At 43.5% G+C, this 19,459-nt stretch overlaps 1 protein-coding gene and 1 non-coding gene across 4 annotated transcripts; both read right to left on the bottom strand.

Annotated features, from left to right (window-relative positions):
- Nucleotides 1-601: 601 nt before the first annotated feature.
- Nucleotides 602-10,272, bottom strand: Cfap126 (cilia and flagella associated protein 126). Of its 3 annotated transcripts, none has more exons than XM_048356782.1 (6): nucleotides 10,196-10,272; nucleotides 5,588-5,733; nucleotides 2,566-2,628; nucleotides 2,283-2,363; nucleotides 1,311-1,487; nucleotides 602-1,015 (listed from the first exon to the last, which is right to left on the bottom strand). In XM_048356782.1, the coding sequence occupies exons 2-6, from the start codon at nucleotides 5,612-5,614 to the stop codon at nucleotides 800-802; spliced, it is 564 nt and encodes a 187-aa protein (XP_048212739.1). In that variant the 5' UTR covers nucleotides 5,615-5,733; nucleotides 10,196-10,272; the 3' UTR covers nucleotides 602-799. The 3 variants fall into 3 exon arrangements, with proteins under 3 accessions (XP_048212739.1, XP_048212738.1, XP_048212737.1); XM_048356781.1 differs by having other exon boundaries at nucleotides 10,111-10,196; XM_048356780.1 differs by lacking the exon at nucleotides 10,196-10,272 and adding an exon at nucleotides 9,867-10,081.
- A 4,859-nt stretch (nucleotides 10,273-15,131) lies between these two features.
- On the bottom strand, nucleotides 15,132-15,204 carry Trnav-cac. Its single transcript has one exon. It is a non-coding gene; the product is annotated as a tRNA-Val (tRNA).
- Between the last annotated feature and the right edge of the window lie 4,255 nt (nucleotides 15,205-19,459).

Here is a 19,459-nt window from a genome sequence, read left to right as displayed (position 1 = left end):
AGGGCATTAAATTTAACAGGAAGATGCAGTGGGGCCATTGATAAATAGATGTAAGAACCAGGAAAATGGATAAAGGACTTTCTGGCTTTTGGGGTTGCTTCTTACTATGCCAGTTACTGAAGGAAGAGAAGAGTAGGTGAGCATAAATTCATTGCTATGCTAAATTTCTACTTGTCATCTTGATTTTTCTTCTAATTACTTCCATATCCTGTTTTCATACTGTAAATATTTTTGTCTAACTTTAGATTTTTTTTTGTCTTCAACATTGGTTTTCCATACTTTTCTTCCTTCTCCAAACACATGCATATACCCTATTAAAAATTCCCACTTCTGGTTTTTAAATTGCTGGCTATACACTGTCTGAGAGAGAGTAAATGTTTGGTTCTTTGAGATTCTGCCCTTTTGCTTCAGTTTAAACCATTTTTGGAATTGGAACTGACTCCTTACAAAACTATGTTGCATCCCACTGTTATTAGTAGGCATTAGTTGTAAAGGGGTGTCTCATGACATTTCCATATATGCAATGTACCCTCCCCCATCAAACTCTCATCCCTCTATGAGTTGTAAGAGACAGCTGTAGCAGAAAGAGAAAATCCAGATCAAAAGATTCAACAATGTTTATTGTTCAAATTTGTCTTAACTCCTACCCCATAACTTTTCTGTTCCACATTTTTGACTGTGAAGTCTTATTTTATTCATTCTCCAAGACATATTTTTCTCACTGTGGCCTATTTGGGCTTCTGAAGTTGTTGGTTTGCATTTCTAGGTCGTGACTAAATAAAGAGACCTGCTCACCATTCTAGCACACACATGGGCTTCCAGTTACACTCTTGGGAGAGTTGATTGGGCTTTGTGGACCTGGAGTGTGACCTGCAGAAGGGTGTGAGCTTTGGGAACTATCTGGGGAATTTTCAGTAGCAGGAGATCTTGGAATTACAGTTGGAGTTGGTGTTTGCTGTACAGTCTTTGTGACAGACTCCTTCGTGACTTTCTTCTGATTGTCTGGATCACTGGGCTGGTCAAGGTTAGAGTGGAAGAGACAGTCAGGTGTCTGATCAGGCCCAGGTTATTCCCAATCTACCATAGAATTCTAACTCCCTTCTCATACTGTAAACATGCTTCGTGCAAGAATAGTTAAACATTAACCACACCTTGAGATTAGGTTAATTCATTGCTTCAGACCTCAGAATGTGATTAGAGCTATTAAAGACCAGGCAGGAAAAGAATTGGCTAGTGCCCACCCCCCCCTGCTGGTCTAGAGGTTGCATAAGACTATAATAGGGTTTGAGGTTAAAGGAAAGAATAGATACCTTGCCTAGGATTTCAGGACGAAGCCCATTAGAGGCCTTAAGTAGATCAGGATTTTTCTGTACCCATTTGGTGAGGGAAGCCGCACCAGCAGCTGTCCGGGAGGTCAAGTTCACCCGAGCAGGAGGTATCTTCAGAGGCATTTGCCAGGTGCCCATGAAAGAACCCCAGGGACTTGCCTAAAAGGAAAAGAGATTCCTCAACAGGCCTCCCTGCCAGGAGCTTTCCTGTTGCAGGATCTTTGTTTTCCTATTTCCATCTTTTTTTTTTTCTTTTTGTGCTGGTTAGAACTCGGGACTTAGGCACTGTCCCTTAGCTGTTTTTCTGCTCACAGCACTCTATACTTGATTAGACCTCTATCTGCTTTCTGATGGTTAATTGAAGAGTCTCCTTGCTTTAAACTGTGATACTCAGATCTCAGCCTCCTGAGTAGCTAGGGTTTGTAGGCATAAGCCACCTTCAGTACCCATCTTATTTCTATTCTTTACCTTTGGGAGTGCTTGATAATGAAATAAGGCTAATTGGGGGTTGCAGGTGAATAGTAGTACACTTGCTTAACATGCACAAGGCTGTTCTGAGTTTCTGAGTTTGATTGCCAGCACAATTTGATTACCCCAAAAAGCATTCTCCCCCCAAAACAATCCCAGTTACTTTAGCATGAAACAAGGCTGAAAGCATAATCGCATGTTTTGCAGTCACTCCTTTGCCAACTTAATACACATCCTTAGGTTAAATGTGACAAGAGTCCTGTGCATAAACATCATCTCCTGCAAATATTTGTCTATTCAAATCACTCATCAGTGTAAGGATTTGTGTGTTAAACCAAACTCTTCTGTTGGAAAAACTGACTGGAAGTTTGGATTACTCGCCTTACAACAAAGTTAGATTGAACTTTAATTTTCTAGATAGTGGCTGCAATGTGCTCTATGCCTCAGTTCTTTACCTTCCTGATAGGAATCCAGATAGCATCTCACCTTGGAACGGGGCACAGAAGGCAACAGATGACCTCGATCATCAGCAATAATCTGGGTATAGCCTTCCTGGGGAGAAATTCTCTGGTAAAGGTGGGAGAGAGAAGTTATTGAAGTGAAAAAAGGAAAGGGGGAAAAGCATCTGATGGGCTTGGATTAAGGTCATAGGGAGGGCAAAATATTGAAGTTTAGACAAGGCTAAAAGGGGCTAGGCTATGGGGAATTACAGAATGCATAAGGTAAAGCACCATGAACTGGCATTGTAGAGGCAATAAACATGAAATACCTGTTTTGTTGGCTTGGCAGGAGACCAGTTCTGCAGATAACTGGCTGAGAAGGCTTTTTCATACTGTGGGAAGAAAGATGAGAATCCTTGTGAGGAACAAAAACCCCAAACCCAAGAAATGACTAGGCATGTAGTTCTTTAGATTTGTAAAAACAAAGGTCTGAACAACCATGTATGTTCAAACTTCTAACCAGGATGTAATGAATTTTGTTTTTAAAGTTTTGGGGATTGAACCTAGGACCTTGTTCATGCTGGGTGAGTACAGGGTTAATTTGGTTTATATGTGTGCAATCTGACATGTATCTACTGAGAACTTGAAATATGACTAGCTCAAATTAACGTGCTTTTAAAATATAAAACACACTGGATTTTGAAGATCTAGTACAAAAGTCTGTAATGTTTAAACCAATTAAATGTTCAAATAATATTTTGCATTTATTGAGTTAAAACATTACTAAAAGTTAACTTTAATTTTCACAACTGCTAGAGATTTTTTTTTTTTTTTTTTTTTTTGGCCAGTCCTAGAGCTTGGACTCAGGGCCTGAGCACTGTCCCTGGCTTCTTTTTGCTCAAGGCTAGCACTCTGCCACTTGAGCCATAGTGCCACTTCTGGCTGTTTTCTATATATGTGGTGCTGGGGAATCGAACCCAGGGCTTCATGTATACGAGGCAAGCACACTTGCCACTAGGCCATATTCCCAGCCCGCTAGAAGATTTTGATTTTTTTTTTTTTTTGACCAGTTCTGGGCCTTGGACTCAGGGCCTGAGCACTGTCCCTGGCTTCTTTTTGCTCAAGGCTAGCACTCTGCTACCTGAGCCACAGCGCCGCTTCTGGCCGTTTTCCATATATGTGGTGCTGGGGAATCGAACTGAGAGCTTCATGTGTAGGAGGCAAGCACTCTTGCCACTAGGCCATATTCCCAGCCCTGCTAGAAGATTTTTTTTTTTTTTTTTTTGCCAGTCCTGGGCCTTGGACTCAGGGCCTGAGCACTGTCCCTGGCTTCTTCCCGCTCAAGGCTAGCACTCTGCCACCTGAGCCACAGCGCCGCTTCTGGCCGTTTTCTGTATATGTGGTGCTGGGGAATCGAACCTAGGGCCTCGTGTATCCGAGGCAGGCACTCTTGCCACTAGGCTATATCCCCAGCCCTAGAAGATTATTTTTTTTTTTAAAGAGCATATAAAGTGATTTATTGAAACTGGCTCCATTATATACAGGTAGAAATTATGAAAAGTATACAAGAAACTAAGAATATTGATAAAGACAATTTTATAGGCAGAACAAATGAAAACAAGTTTAACATAGACAATGTATAATGACAAAAGCAAAAACACATTATTCTGTTGTTATTATTGTTATTAAAAGTCTATGTAGATCTGGGAAAGTGGCTTAGTGGTAGAGTACTTGCCTAGCATGCATGAAGCCCAGGGTTCAATTCCTCAGCAGCACATAAACAGAAAACGCCAGAAGTGGCGCTGTGGCTCAAGAGGTATAGTGAGCAAAAAGAGGCCAGGGACAGTGCTCAGGCCCTGAGTCCCAGCCTCAGGACTTGCCAAAAATAAAAATTAAAAAAAAAATGGGGGAGGGGGTTGCTATGCAAATCCCGGCACTGGAGGCTCACATCTGTAACCCTAGCTACTCAAGAGGCTGAGATCTGAGGATAACGGTTTGCTGGCAGCCCAGGCAGGAAGGTCCATGAGACTCTTGTGATCAATCAGCCACCAAAAAGGCTGGAAGTAGAACTGTGGCTTACGTGATAGAGCCCTAAATTTAAGTAAAAGCTCAGGGACAGTGCCCAGGCCCTGAGTTCAAGCCCTAGGACCACATACATGCATGCTCACATGCAGTGCTTACGCGCACACGTGTGCACACACACACACACACACACATATTATGCAGCTGGAAAAGTGGCTTATGCCCATATCCTAGCTACTTAAGAGGCTGAGTACTGAGGATGGAGGTTCAAAGCCATCCCAGACAGACAAATCTAAGAGACTAACTCCAATTAACCTGCAAAAACACAGGAACTGGAAGCTTGGGCTAAAGTGGTAGAATACTAGCCATGAGCAAAAAAGTCAAAGGAGAGAAAGAGGTCCTGAGTTTAGGCTCCAAGTATCAGTACAGGAGGGGAGAAAAAGGATTTTATATACATGACAAAAGGCAGGGGCAGATCTGTATCCCAGCACTCAGTAGGCTATGGCCAGAGGGCCAGGACTTTGAAGGAAGCCTAGACTACATCAAAATTCGAAAGCAACCAATTAATAGTCCCTGCCTTACACAAAACAAACAACAAAATAAAACCCCATTCACTTTGTAGGCCTTTATTGTTGTTAGCTTTTTATTTTTTAATCAGCATATATTAGGCATAGAAGAGGGAATTTCATTGTGACATTTCCATCCATGTATACAATGTTATCATATTCCCCTCTATCACTCTCCTTTACTCCACTCACTTCTTAAAACAATTTCAGTATGTTTCACTGAAGAACACTAGCTTTGAGTTATGTAAAATGATTCCTTACCACAAAGAATTGCATTCTTTTCATTAGTACTACAAGTAGCTGTATTCAGTTGTTACATTTTGCCAAAAATTCAGAGCCAGTAGCATGGCTCAAATGGGAGAGCATCTGTTTAGCCAAGTCCAAGACCCTGAGTTCAAAATGCATAAAAAACCAATAATAATGCCAAATTAGCACTGCAAAAATTTAAACACTGGAATTCTTTCATCTTATGTAAATATCTACACAATTTTTTTTTAAATTCTACTTAGCTCACAAACCCTGAAATATTTATTTACTCCCTGGCCTGTTTTCTAAAAACGTTATCTTTTGGGTTTACATCCTGAAACTTCAACCCAGAGGTACATTTTGCCTGTCCCTAGCCCCTCCCAATCTAGAGGTAAAAACATGATTTCAATCCATTCTCAGCATCTCTCCAAAGATCAGAATCCTATAGGAAGGGTCAGTCCAAAGATAGAATCTGGAACACAAAATTAAATATTAAGGAAGTGGAGAAAGAACTTACCTGGTTAGCACTGTAGTTAGTGGCCATGATGGCTGTTTACACTCGTAGCCTGGTAACCACAGAAGGCAGACCTTCAAGACTGCCTCCCAATCAGCGAGAGGTGCCACCTACTACTTCCTTAGCTCACACTGCTCCATGCTTTCTCTCTGAAACAGGTTAATTTTCATTTTAGAGATATGATGGACTGAGTAAATTTAAGAAAACTGGCTGAACAGCACCGTCCCCCCCTCCTCTCTCCTTTCTCCCCTCCCCTCCCAGCATAATTTAACCCTACCAGTCCTTGACTGGCAACTTTAACCACTTTAACAAACTATGGGGATTCCAAAACCTGGGTTCTTTTGGTCATGTGGGGTTATGAACAACAGACTAAGAGCCAGAACCTGGGATATGAGTCCTTATTCAAAATTAAAACATACAGGGCTGGGAATATGGCCTAGTGGCAAGAGTCCCTGCCTCATATAAATGAAGCCCTGAGTTCGATTCCCCAGCACCACATATATAGAAAATGGCCAGAAGTAGAGCTGTGGCTCAAGTGGCAGAGTGCTAGCCTTGAGCAAAAAGAAGCCAGGGACAAGGCCCAGGACTGGCAAGAAAATAAATAAATAAATAAAATTTAAAAATTAAAACATACAAACTATATGGCACAAAGGAACTGGCTTCTCTTCACTAAATATCTATTGACTTGTTTGTATTTTGAAGTAGCCTGTTCTTTATAGGGTGAGATAACAGTGTCTAGACAATTTCAAAGGTAATGAGTAGTCAATACTGGCAAAATACTGTTAATAGGACCCAGGCCTAGCTTTCTCAAGTAGAATAACAAAGGAATAGTATCTAAAAAGTAAGTGACTCAAATTTTCTCTCAAAGAAAAATATATCTTGTCCTTGGTCCTTAAATAACTCCTGTCTTGGGCTGGGAATGTGGCTTAGTGGTAGAGTGCTTGCCTACCATGCATGAAGCCCTGGGTTCTATTCCTCAGCACCACATAAACAGAAAAAAACAGAAGTGGCACTGTGGCTCAAGTGGTAGAGTACTAGCCTTGAGTAAAAAGAAGCCAAGGACAGTGCTCAGGCTCTGAGTTCAAGCTGCAGGACTGGCAAAATAATAATAATAATTTCTGTCTTTTCCATTACTCTCTAAAATCACAGGCTCTAAAAGCACAGGTGCTAAGTGTTGGCTGGGATTAGGTGGAATCAGGAACCAGTACAGGAAATTGAGCCTGGAAAGTAAAGTGTTGGTGCTGGTACACAATCCCAATAATGTCCAGGCAAGCACCCTGCACTCATCTAAATTAGTATTGTAGAGCTGGGAGCGTGACTCAACTGGTAGAGTGTCATCTAGCAAGTTCAAGCCCCAGTACTGCCAGATGAAAAAAGAAAGGTATTATAATACCCATCTACCCATCTTCAGGGTTGTTAGAATTAATGAGGAGAGGGAAATCCGTGTGCTTTATAATTGTCTATAAAGGTGTCAAAGTGAAGGGGAAACCTAAGTAGTCCAGGAGTTAAGGAAATAAGTAGTCCAGGGAGGATGAGGCAGAAGATTGAGAATTCCAGGCCAGATTGGGCTACACAGCAAGATACTGTCTCTCACACACACTCACACACACTCACACACACTAATAATATTATTATTATTTTAAGAATAAAATTGAGGAAACAGTAAGGGAATACCAGTAAGGGTAAAAAAGACAAATGAGGGGCTGGGGATATAGCCTAGTGGCAAGAGTGCCTGCCTCGGATACACGAGGCCCTAGGTTCAATTCCCCAGCACCACATATACAGAAAACGGCCAGAAGCGGCGCTGTGGCTCAAGTGGCAGAGTGCTAGCCTTGAGCGGGAAGAAGCCAGGGACAGTGCTCAGGCCCTGAGTCCAAGGCCCAGGACTGGCAAAAAAAAAAAAACAAAAAACAAAAAACAAACAAACAAAAAAAAAAGACAAATGATTACAAAACCAATACTTGCAAAACTGTTTAGTGTAAATCTACTGAACAACTCATGGGGGGAAGGGAAAGGAGAAGGGGGGAGGGGGGAAATGAGGGAGGAGGTAACAAACAGTGCAAGAGGTGTGTCCAATGCCTAAAGAATGAAACTGTAACTGCTCTGTATATCAGTTTGACAATAAAAAAATAAAATAAAATAAAACTCCAAAAAAAAGAATAAAATTGAGATAAGAAAAGGACAATTGTTAGTCCTTTTCTTTCCTGCCATACAAGGTCTGCAGCATACTAGGCAAAACTACTTTACCTCTTGAGCCAAGCCCCCAGTCCGTTTTTAGTACAGTTTTGCTAACTTTGCTAGGATTAGCCTTACATTCTCCATCTTCTTGCTTCTATCTCCTGAGTAGCTCATATTAATAGGAATGCATCACCAACCTCCAGCTAGTCCTGTCTTTCTCTTTCCCTTGAAGTCCTCATCTCAACCAAACACACCAAGTGTATGGATACTCCTAATACTTCTAGAGATGGTATAAAACAGTTTACAGATAACAATCTATAAATAGCTTAGTATCTGACAGTTATCAGTTGCATAATGTGAGGTTGGATGAGGACTCTGATACTTTGGCCCTGTGGTTCTCAATTCTCTCTAGTGTGATGGAAGAGATGGGGTTATTTAAGGCCTATGGACATCCTCCCCCCCCCCCCCCCGCCCCCATGCTGGAGATTCCATCTAGAACCTCATGCATGTTAGGCATGTAAGAAATAAAACATTTTTATTTAGCTTTCAGGCTCTGTGCTACGTCTCAACACTTTCACAATCATTGGCACTTCTCAAAAAACAAACAAACAAACAAAAAACATATTTGAGAGTGAAGGAAGGGGTAATACTGCCCCAAAAGAAATGTACTCTTTGCCTGACTTAAGTAATCGGTCATGGACACATTCAGCACTCTGCCCAGGCTAGCAGATTTCAGCTTCCTGAGCAGCTAAAATTACAGACTCTAATATCTGGCTTACAAAAAAATTGTATTGTAGGCTGGGAATGTGGCTTAGTGCTAGAGTGCTTGCCTAGCATGCATGAAGCCCTGGGTTTGATTCCTCAGCACCACATAAACAGAAAAAGCTAGAAGTGGCACTGTGTGCTAGATTGCTAACCTTGAGCAAAAGAAGCCAGGGACAGTGCTCAGGTCCTGAGTCCAAGCCCCAGGACTGGCAAAAAAAAAGTATAATTAGATAAACTACCATTTGCTAATTTATAATAGCCCCAAAGTCAGAAACTTCAACTTTTACTATATTTTCTTCCCATGACAGAATTTTTTTTATCTTGACATTTGGTCATTTATTTCTAATTTTAAAAATATATGTGCATCTTACAGCACCCATGACAGAATTTTAAAGCTAGAAAAATGATGAGTAACCAGTTGTTAATAAAGACTTGAGTATCTATTTAATGTATTAGTACATATAGCTAATATTCATTCCTGAGAGTAAGGCTCCCTCTAATGGAGACTACTGTTACATTTTCCTCTAGCCCCATTTACCCAAAATATTCTGTTTTCCTTTTCTTTTTATTATTTTGTTTTAACAAAGCTTCATTTTAGAATAATACGTCTAAAGGAGCAAGAAATGGAGAAGAGAAATATTTTCTGCTAGCCATGCAGGAAACAGAGTTAAAGATTTCAAGAATATTCTTGGTAGGAATCGAGTGTGTGTGTGTGTGTGTGAAATGGAGAAGAGAAATATTTTCTGCTAGCCATGCAGGAAACAGAGTTAAAGATTTCAAGAATATTCTTGGTAGGAATCGAGTGTGTGTGTGTGTGTGTGTGTGTGTGTGTGTGTGTGTGTGTGTCCTGAGGCTTTAGAACTCAAGACCTGGGCTCTATTGAGCTATTTTGCTCAAGGTTAGCACTCTAGTACTTAGCCACAGCTCCACTTCTGGCTTTTTAGTGAAACAGTTCTGGGGCAACAGGCCCTTAATTCGAGCCCAAGAGTTTGAGCCCCACGACTAACAAAAACAAATAATTTTTTAAAAAAAATCTGAATTTGGACCTAGCACTATTAATAGGATCTGAAGCAATTTCATCACACTTGATCCTAGCCAAAAGGCCGATAAGGGCTTCTTTTACAACCTATTTCTTCATCTGTAACATTTTAATAATGGATCTTTTACCAGATCACCAAAGAGTATTAACTATACTACTTCGACTGATACAGACTAAATGTAAAATAAAACAAGCGCTAGATATGTTTAGAAAGTGCACACAGGAGACGGAAAACTACTTAGGGAGTTGTTCGCTGTGGAACTCGGGATTTCCGGAGTTGACGGGTTGACAAAGATTCACTGAAATGACGCGCATGGTGACGGGAGGGTGAGATTGGGTGGGGACCCCTGGGTGGCGGGTACGTGCAGGCAGACGTTAAGCAGGCTGAGCTGGGGACCTGCCCTCCGCTCCGCTTTCGGGGAACACCCGGCCGGGTTTCCTCGCCCTGTGGGGGTGGAGCCCGACCGCTGCCAAGCCGACCTGCCCGTTCCCCACTGCCCCGCTCCCTTGTCACACCCCGCTCTCGGCTCCGCCTCCCTCCCACGGTGTGGCCACGTACTGCCCCTCCTGCTCTGCTGCCGGGAAATGAGATCAGCCCTTCCCGGTCTTCCGGCCGGAGCCTCACTTACCCGGAAGCTATCGACCTCCCTCGGGGGACGCGGGGTTAACGGAGCAGGGGGCGGGGCCGTGGGCGATCTGGAAACGGCAGGGCGCGGGCATGCTGGGGCGGAGCCATTTGTGCGCGGAGGCGGGGCCATCTGTGATCGAGGGCGGGGCTAGGACTGGGGCGGGGCCCTCTGTTTGCAGGGGGCGGGGCTAGGCAGGGCCAGCTAGCCAGCTATTGGCTTCCGGAAGACCCTGAATATGCCTTTCTTCCAGTACCAGGCCTCAGACCTTTGCGGAACTTGAGGTTTTGTAACCAAGGTTAGCCAGGCGAAGTTGGCCAGTGTGCAGGGTCAGTGCCCAGAGTGTGATTCGTCAGTTGCCCTGGCCTGGCCCAGCTGTTACCCCTACACACACTCAGGCACACACAAGCATACACACCCAGAAATGATCCTAAGAGACACTTCTCATAACTCTAGAGGTTAGCCAGAGGCTTCATTTACATTTCATGATAGTTGTGGTAATATGCATTCACACACCTCTCTCAAATTGCCATCTTGTCTCTGAGGACACCTTGTTAGGTAAATACTCCCTCCCCCGGGTTCTTGAAAATGCCCTCCCATTTCTTGGGAAATTCCAAAATCATGACCATACTCTTAGCATAATCATTAAATCTTATCCATAGAAATGCCTGTGACCCCAGAGCTTGCTATACTCTACTGCTGTGTGTGTGTGTGTGTGTGTGTGTGTGTGTTGGTACTAAAGCTTGAACTCCAGGGCTCTGACTGTTGCTCCACATCTACCCCAACCCCCACCCCCACTGCTCTCAATTTTGTTTTGTTTTCTTTTTTTTACCAATTAAACTACATATCCTTTTTGGCTTTATACTGGCCAAATGGAGATGGCAGTCTTAAGGATTTGTCTGCCTTGACTGGTTTTGAACTGTGGTCCTCAGGCCTCAGACTTGGAGTAGCTAGGATTATAGGTATGAACACGTGGCACCTGACTTCAGTTTTCTTTGAGGGTGTACTATTGCTTCACATTCACTTCTGTTTCAATAAAAGCTAGCTTTTGTCTAAGTCTGCTCTGTTAACTCATTTTTGTGTATTCCCTAATAGTAGAAACTAAATAAGTACAAGTTTAATTTTTTAAAAATATGACAGCTTTGGGGGCTGGGAATCTGGCCTAGTGGTAGAATACTTGCCTCGCATACATGAAGCCCTGGGTTTGATTCCTCAGCACCACAAAAGCCAGAAGTGGCACTGGCACAAGGCCCAGGACTGGTAAAACAACAACAAAATAACAGCTTTGTTAGAGAAAGGAGTAAGAAACAACCTGGCATCCATCATAGAGGAAAGCAAAGTAAAATGGGTGGGTACCATTCTAGTGGCTAGAAACAAAGGCCCAGGGTGTGAAACAGGGGGAACCATAATAAAACCACTGTGCTGAATTTTTTTAGTCACATGCACAGTTAAGAAACAAGTACATATTAAATACTACACATTAACCCAAATGGATTGAGATTAACACTCTATTAAGATCTACCTAGGACATGACACATTATACAGGATTCTAGACACAATGAGACCAAAAGAGGATAGTCTTAGGAGAAAATCATCAAGTTGTAATACTCAAGTGTCTCTTCATATATATAATATACATACTGAAATGAACTCCAAAGATAAGGAAATGAAGGACCTTTTCTTAATTTGTTTTTACTTTTTCTGATATCTCTTTATTCTTTGCCTTGTATATGGTGTATACACATGCACATCTGAGGGAAGGTGGGAGGAGGGCACAGAATTGTTGTATTCTGGGGAGCGGAAAAGTCCACTGAGCACTATTAAAGGTGACAAATGAGTTTTATTAGTTTGCAACTGCCTTGCCCCGGGCTACCCCAGAGCTAGGCGCAGTGGCAGCCTCCAGAGTGCGAGTATCTTTCCTTTCTTTCTTATCACAGGCTTCTCCTGTCCACAGGCCTCTTGTTCTCCACAAGCCTCTGTTCTTTATAGGCCTCTCCCCTCTCTGAGGGACTCCACTTTCCACATGGCTCTCCATGGGCCTCTGCTCTCCACGAGGCCTCTGCTCCTCTCTGTTCTCTGTGCATCTGCTCTGGCTTCGACAGGCACCAGGTTGTGGCTCAAAATAGTAGAGTACTAGCCTTAAGCACAAAAGCTATGAGACAGCACCCAGCCCCCGAATTCAAGCCCCATGACTGACTAAAAACAAAGAACCATCTAGGAAGTGGAGGTACTATGGCTCAACTGGTCCAGAGAAGCAGCTCTGAGCAGAAAAAGCCAAGTGAATGTTTGAGGCCCTAAAAAAAATGTACCTAAAATTATTTAATTATATAATGCTGTGGATAATGTATATATACATAGTTTCATTAAAAAAATAGAAGAATCTGCATGTATACAGACTGTTAGGAAAATGGAAGAGAATAGAAAAGAACTAGACCCTGCCGAGCCAGCCGGCAGTGAACGGGAATCCTGACTGAGGGCGGCGAGGATTAAGGAAAAGGAAAAATACAAGACAAGAGAAAAAAGACAAGAGGCAAAGATGGGGTACGGGAGGTCTGCATCTCGAGATTGAGACTCAAGACTGCAGCCAAGTTTATTCTTAACTTCCAGCTTATATGCAGTTTTGGAACCAGGGAATAGCATAGGGTTGTTAAAATTTAAGAACACACAGGGGCTTTGAAGTTCACAAACATTTGATTACAGTAAACACAGGAAAAGGTAGATTAACATAGGAATCTACTCCAGCGGACATAGCAAGGTGCAGACAATGGCAAAGCAATTCCAGATAGTGCCCGTGAGCAAAGGTCCTTGCATCTGGTACATCCTAGCGATAACAGCACAGCCAGTGGTAAGAATGAATCTAGCTGCAAGTTTGGCTCCCGACATTCTGGCGACATCAGCACAGCCAGAGGTCAGTATGAGCTTACCTGCTAGCTCAGCTCCCGACACTAGACCAGACTTGGTCATCAACAAGCTAGAACTGTTTATTGCCAGCGAAGGGAACAGACCGTTCCATGGGTTTAGAGGATGTGCAAGTGACTGGAGTTAGGGTCTTGCTTATGTGGGTCTTCACAAGGAAACAAAGGAGTAACAAATCAGGCTGTAGTTACTCGGGGGCTAGGGATGGGTACTTTTGGTTAGAACCAGAGTGGAATGTCCCACCTGGGGTGATAGGGACTAGAGTGAGCCTAGGTCAGAGTGACCTGCCGTCAAGCAAGCAGGTGCACATGCACCTGGTGCTGAGCTTGACTTGTGGGGATAAGGTGGAAGTCAATCCTTCATATTCCAGCTTTAGATACCTAAAAGGATTGGGCTGAGAGGGGAGAGGCAAGTCCTTCATATAGGGTCTTTGGATACATAAAAAGATTGGCCTGAAGGAGAGGGGGTAATTATGAGAATAAAGCAGATTCCCATCACAGTTTTCAAATATGAGTATTTTGGAGGGAAATACTAGCTTTGAATTGATATTCACATTGGGAGCCAAAAATGGCTGCTGAATAAATGAAGTCACCATTTTGAACTGGATCAAGAAAATGAAGTTCTGGTTCAAGGGCAGATTCTTCTTTTTATGTGAAAGAACTGATACCCTCATATGAAATGTTGGTGGAAATGTAAAATAGTACATCTATTTTGGAAAACTCACAGTTAAACTGAGACTAGGGGTGTGGGAAGGAGGAAGAGGAGAAGAGGGAAGAGAGGGAGGAAGATCACATAACTCACTCATCCTATTCCTACATATTTCCCAAAGAGAAAATAGAGCACATCTTCATGAAGTCTTGTCCAGAGATGTTCAAAGAAGTTCTATGTGTAATAGGCCCAAATGGGAAACAATCAAAAAGTTAATCAACAGATGGAAGATATGTCTATACAACGAATATTACTAGAGAAAAAGGAACAAGTCAGGCACAGATGGATCCTACCTACTAGGAAGATGAGATCTGGAATATTGTGATTCCAGAGAGAAAAGTTCACTAGACTCCATTTCCAAAATAACCAGCAGAAAGCAGGGCTGGAGTCATGGCTCAAGTGATAGCTCACCAGCTGAGCAAGTGCCTAACCTTGAATTCAAATCCCAGTACCACACATATCACACACACACACACACACACACACACACACACACACACACACACACACACCAAAGAAAGAAAGAAAGAATGACAAAACAATTAGAACAAATTGATACCCAAGATGAATTATAAAATAAGCCAAGTGAACGTGTCACCAAACTCAGGTTCAGAAGCTTGTCCCACAGACAAACCATTGTCTGAGATATGAATACTGGGAAAGAAAAAAAGAGTTCCTTCTGAGTGTCAGAAAAGACACCACACAGAAACTGAAGGGTGTATGCCAGGTTCGAAAGTCTAGCTGCAGAATCAAATAAGCAAACAAACTAGACCAAAAAAGAAACAAAAGCTGGGTGCAGCTTGCTCACATTTGTAATCCTAGCTGCTCAGGAGACTGTGAACTGAGGATTGCTGTTCAAAGCCACCCAAGGCAGGAAATTCCACAAGACAGTTATCTCCAATTAACCACAAAAAAATAAATAAAATTAAAAAAAATCCAGAATTGGAGATATGGATCAAGGGGTAGAGTGCTAGCCTTGAGTATAAAAAGCCCTTGCCCCAAGTTCAAGCCCTAGAAAAGAAAAAAGAAAGGAAGAAAGAAAAGGAGACAAAGAAAAGAAAAAGAAAAAAGAAGCAGTAGCTTTGCTTTGTCCAGGTAGATGAAATCATCCTTTAGGGATCCCAATAGGGCGCCTTCTTGCCGCTGGGATCGCGGGCCTGTGTCCTTCGAACCGCCTTAGCCCTGGATCTTGAGTCCAAGCAGATTCTTTTAGGAAATTCCAACAGAGCCGGGAAAGAAAAAAGGATCTTGAGTCCAAGCAGATTCTTTTAGGAAATTTCAACAGAGCCGGGAAAGAAAAAAAGTTTCACCCAACTGTTTCCGCCCGGTTTCGAACCGGGGACCTTTCGCGTGTGAGGCGAACGTGATAACCACTACACTACGGAAACCAGCTGGCTCCTCCGTGCGCAGAGACAAACCTTGAGACATAACCTTTCATCATTGTCTCGCAATCGAGCAAGAAGAGTCCTGTAGAAACTCAGCCCGCGATGAAAATATTAAAACCCCGTTGTATTTCTTTTGATATTAGCATCAATTAGTTGTACAAGGGGTTTTGTTTGACATGTGTATATCTATATCATATGTACCATAATCAGATTCGCCTCTCCCTCACTTCCCTCATTCCCTTCCCTTGATTCCCAAACCAGTCTCAACAAGCTTCGTTGGGCACCCGCCTCACCCAGCGTGGGGAAGCTTTCGGCAAGCCCGAGATAGTCCGGCAACCACGGAGAACAAGAGAATGGCTTTTCGGGAAACTTCTTGCACTATTAGGGCCCCCAGCCAGAACCCTTGAGGCGGTAGAGCAGGGCGCCCAGACTTCCGCAAATGCTCCGTGGGGAGAATTCCCGATCCCGTGGGTGCATGGGTGGGCACAGCTCTGATCAGGTCACCCCCGGGCACTCGGCACGTGTGTTCTGCCACGGGACTGGAGAAAAATGCAGTCCCTCCACCTAGGACGCCCAAGTGATGCACTTGGATTTAAGCGACTCCAGATCCTATTTGAAGCAATAAACACACACCTTAGGTTTGTCCTGCGTCTAACTTAGAAGGCACCTTTACCCTTTCTCATATTTTTATGTACTACGTATTAAGACTCTGTTGTATTATAGCCATTTGATATTAACAGCAATTATTAGTTGTACAGGGGGTTTTGTTTCGGCATGCCCGCATCTGCATCCCAAGTACTTTATTCCTCATTCACCCCTCCCGGACTTCCCCATTCCTTTTCCCTGGTTCCCAAACCAATCTTAACAAGTTTGGTTGCATGTTTCACACGTGTACACAAAGTATCCGAGCCAGTATCTTTTATTATCTGTTAGACCCCCCTCCCCCAACATTAGTCTTTTACATATTTTTTTTAATGGATTTTTTTTTCCAGAGCTGAGGACCAAACTCGGGGCCTTGAACTTGCCAGGCAGTCACTCTTGCGCTGAGCTAAATCCCCAGCCCCCTCAGCCCAACGCCCCACATTAGTACACTCACCAAACAGGACTTTTCACATTACTAGTGTTCAATTTTCAGTATATTGCTAATTGTTCAAAGGTGTTTCACATAATATTTCACAGATGCAGCATTTCAGTCATATTGACCTCTGATTTACTCTTACTTTCACCATCTTCACTACCTTCTATTATTAACTGCTTTCAGGGAATTTCCTTTTGATATCTGACTTTGCCTGAGGTGAACAAACTCTAGAAGAGAAAGGAAGCAAGAACCTACAACAGAAAATGGGTTATGAGGTGACTAAGCACAGAGGGTGTGTAAATGAGCTGGGAGAGATAGGATGTGATTATCCAAGGAGAAAGCTGAGGGCATCCAGGCTGTGTAGAATGAGAAAACACCTCAGCATGTCTGAGGGAGTTGAGTGATAGGTTGATAAGCAGAGACATTTTCAGGTTAAACCACTTGAACAGAAAGTTTAAATAGGCTTAAACAATGAAGGGAAAATATTTCCTCCACGTGCTAGGTAGATTCAGGCTTTGGGAAAATTTTTATTTAGATTAGACATGTTTTCTTGGTCTTTCTTCCTCCATATGTTGACCCTATTCTCAGGTAGAAAGAGTACTCATACTCTCAAAATGTCCCAGATTCACATCTTAGGGTTCAGGCTTCATTGCTCATTTCTAATGTAAGAAAGTGTTTCTATCCTGCAGAACTCATTATTAGTCAGTAATCGTGCTGTGTATAAAATGGTTTAGATAAGCTGCTAAATTTAAGTTACTTGGGGCCTACTCTTGAAGTTTGGGATAAAATCAATCGCCAGAGCTGGAAATATGGCTTAGTGGTAGGCTGCTTGCCCCTTATACATGAAGCCCTGGGTTTGATTCCTCAGCACCACATATATAGAAAAGGCCAGATGTGGTGCTGTGGCTCAAGTGGTAGAGTGCTAGCCTTGAACAAAAAGAAGCCAGGGACAGTGATCAGGCCCTGAGTTCAAGCTCCAGGACTGGCAAAGAAAAAAAATCAATTCCTCTAAAAGTTGACTAATTCAAGATATCTCTAATAGGAAAAGAGTCAGGTTTACTGCAAAGCATCCAGGCTTGAAAGTCCTAGAGACTCTAATCTCACTACCAAAAAGAGCTGGAGCTGGAATTGGAGGTGAAGTTCGAATGATAGAGCTCTAGCCTTTAGGAAAACAAAAAGATGAAGGACAGTGCTCAGGCCCAGAGTTCAAATCTTAGGACTGGTGCACATACATGTGCACATGCAAGCACACACACACACACGCACAGAAAACAAGCCAAGATCACAGATAGGAAAACACCAAAACTTAAGGTACTAGACCATAAAAGAGAAATGCTGTTGTGTTCTGGGTAACACCTCCAGGTAAACGTTCTCAAGAATAATTCAAGGACTACAGGCATAGTTCCCTAGTATGCCTCTAGCCTAGTGAGCATGAAACCCTAAATTTAAATCCAACTACACTTCTTCCCTAAAAAATTAATTCAAGGGTATTTTAGACAGATATTGGATGTGTGCTCAATTACAACCTGGCTCCTAGATCAAAGGGTAGCAGAGCTTTAAATGAAGAGAACATCAATAATCAAGGCAGAAAACAGAGAAGTATACTGGGAAAGATCTTCAGAAAGCTTCTTTCCTTCTTTCTTCTTCTTTTCTAAAATCGACCTGATGCTTCCTACTTTCCTAGGTGTGCTGGGTAGCTTCTAGATCAGACTATGCTGATATGAGTCTAAGGAACTAGGAGGAAGCAAAGTTGGGGAGAGCAAGAGGCCATGAGAACATAGTGAAGGACAAGTGAGAGAAAGCCCACGGAAGGAGAGTTGGTGATACAGGTGTGAGAAATAGAGAATAAGTACATGTGGCCCATGCTGGCTGTGTAAAAAAAGGACCCTTAAGAGCCACAGAGGAATGGCAGAAAGAAACTTATTGAAAGTGGCCGAGAGGTAGAACAACATTAAGTCCCATTGTCACAAAGAGAAAAGGAGAAAAACCCACAGAGAAAGTGAAATAGAGAGGGACAGAGAAAATTTGGCATATGGGGAAGAATCAAAACCACTGCCAAACACTGAAATATTGCAAGGTATATACAGCAGTAGAGAAGTGGTAGGCAACGCTTGTGGACTGAAGAATGGAATCTCTTCTCCATTGAGAAAAAATCTGCAAACGGTGAGTATATACATCTCACAAGATAATTACGAGATATAAGAGGACTAGACACAAGGTGACTGGTGAGCCCTGAGCCAGGTTGTAGATAGGAGGAGATGAAGGTTTGGGGTGGAGTGAAGTTACAGGTCAGCTGTGGGGCTGTGGGGCTTCAAACAAATGCTATGGGGGGTGGGCAGCATAGGGGAAGAGCAGTGTGCGTGGGGCATGAGAATTTGGAAGTCCTGGGAGGCCCCAGGTATACACAGATGAGAGTGGGGAATTGTAGGAGAGAAGAGAGTAGGTGTTGTGGCCATTGGGAAGTGTATTTTGTGAGCTGGATGGATGTTTAGCGTGAGAGAAGGAATCTCCAGGGGTAGGAGAGGCCAGAGGCAGTGTAGATTGGATGCCAGGCCAGGAAGCAGGTGCAGTGTGTTGGGCTGTCTGTGTGAAAAGGGATGGGGTGAAGGAGTGGTGAGCAAGGAAGGGAAAAGGCATTGTGTGTGCAAAAACGCATATGACTGTGAGTGTGCGTGCCCTCTCAGCATATGAAGAAATTAGCCAGCAGAGAGGCACAGAACGAAAATGAAGTGTAGTAGTGGACTGCATGGGCCGGGAATCGAACCCGGGCTTTCCAACTGGCAGGCAAGATATCAACAACCGAACAACCCATCCATAGGTGAAACAGATGTCTCACTCCGATCAGAGATGTTCTTGTGAGTCGCTCAGGCCAGTGGGCAGACAAAGAAATCCCCACCACCGTGACCGCCAAGATCAAGCAGGGCCGAGAGGGGGAGGACGTGGAGACCGTGCCGCCATCCTCGGCTGGACGCTGGCCCCGGACACGTGAGCGCGACCGGAAGACGCCCGCGGTGGGCCTCCAGAGTCCGTGGGTGCGGAAACGCGAGGCTCTGGGGCGAGCGGCTACCCTGACCCGCTCGGTCGGTCGTCGGGCGTCGGTGTGGGGTGGGTGGAGCGCTTTCCCAGTCGCAAAGGTGTGTGCGGGGCGCGGGGCTCCGGGCAGGCGGGAGTTCCTGGGTG

The sequence above is a fragment of the Perognathus longimembris genome, chromosome 11, assembly GCF_023159225.1.
Source record: "Perognathus longimembris pacificus isolate PPM17 chromosome 11, ASM2315922v1, whole genome shotgun sequence".
In the NCBI taxonomy this organism is placed as follows: domain Eukaryota; kingdom Metazoa; phylum Chordata; class Mammalia; order Rodentia; family Heteromyidae; genus Perognathus; species Perognathus longimembris.
This window is presented reverse-complemented; position numbering and strand designations above follow the sequence as displayed.

What these genes read in the sequence shown, in the direction of transcription:
- Cfap126 (XM_048356782.1), bottom strand. Translation starts at nt 5,614, where the DNA reads ATGGCCACTAACTACAGTGCTAACCAG. An exon ending in CTGCCAAGCCAACAAAACAG is followed by an intron (nt 2,364 to 2,565) that starts GTATTTCATGTT and finishes CACCTTTACCAG; the next exon opens with AGAATTTCTCCCCAGGAAGG. An exon ending in GTCCTGAAATCCTAGGCAAG is followed by an intron (nt 1,016 to 1,310) that starts GTATCTATTCTT and finishes AACCTTGACCAG; the next exon opens with CCCAGTGATCCAGACAATCA.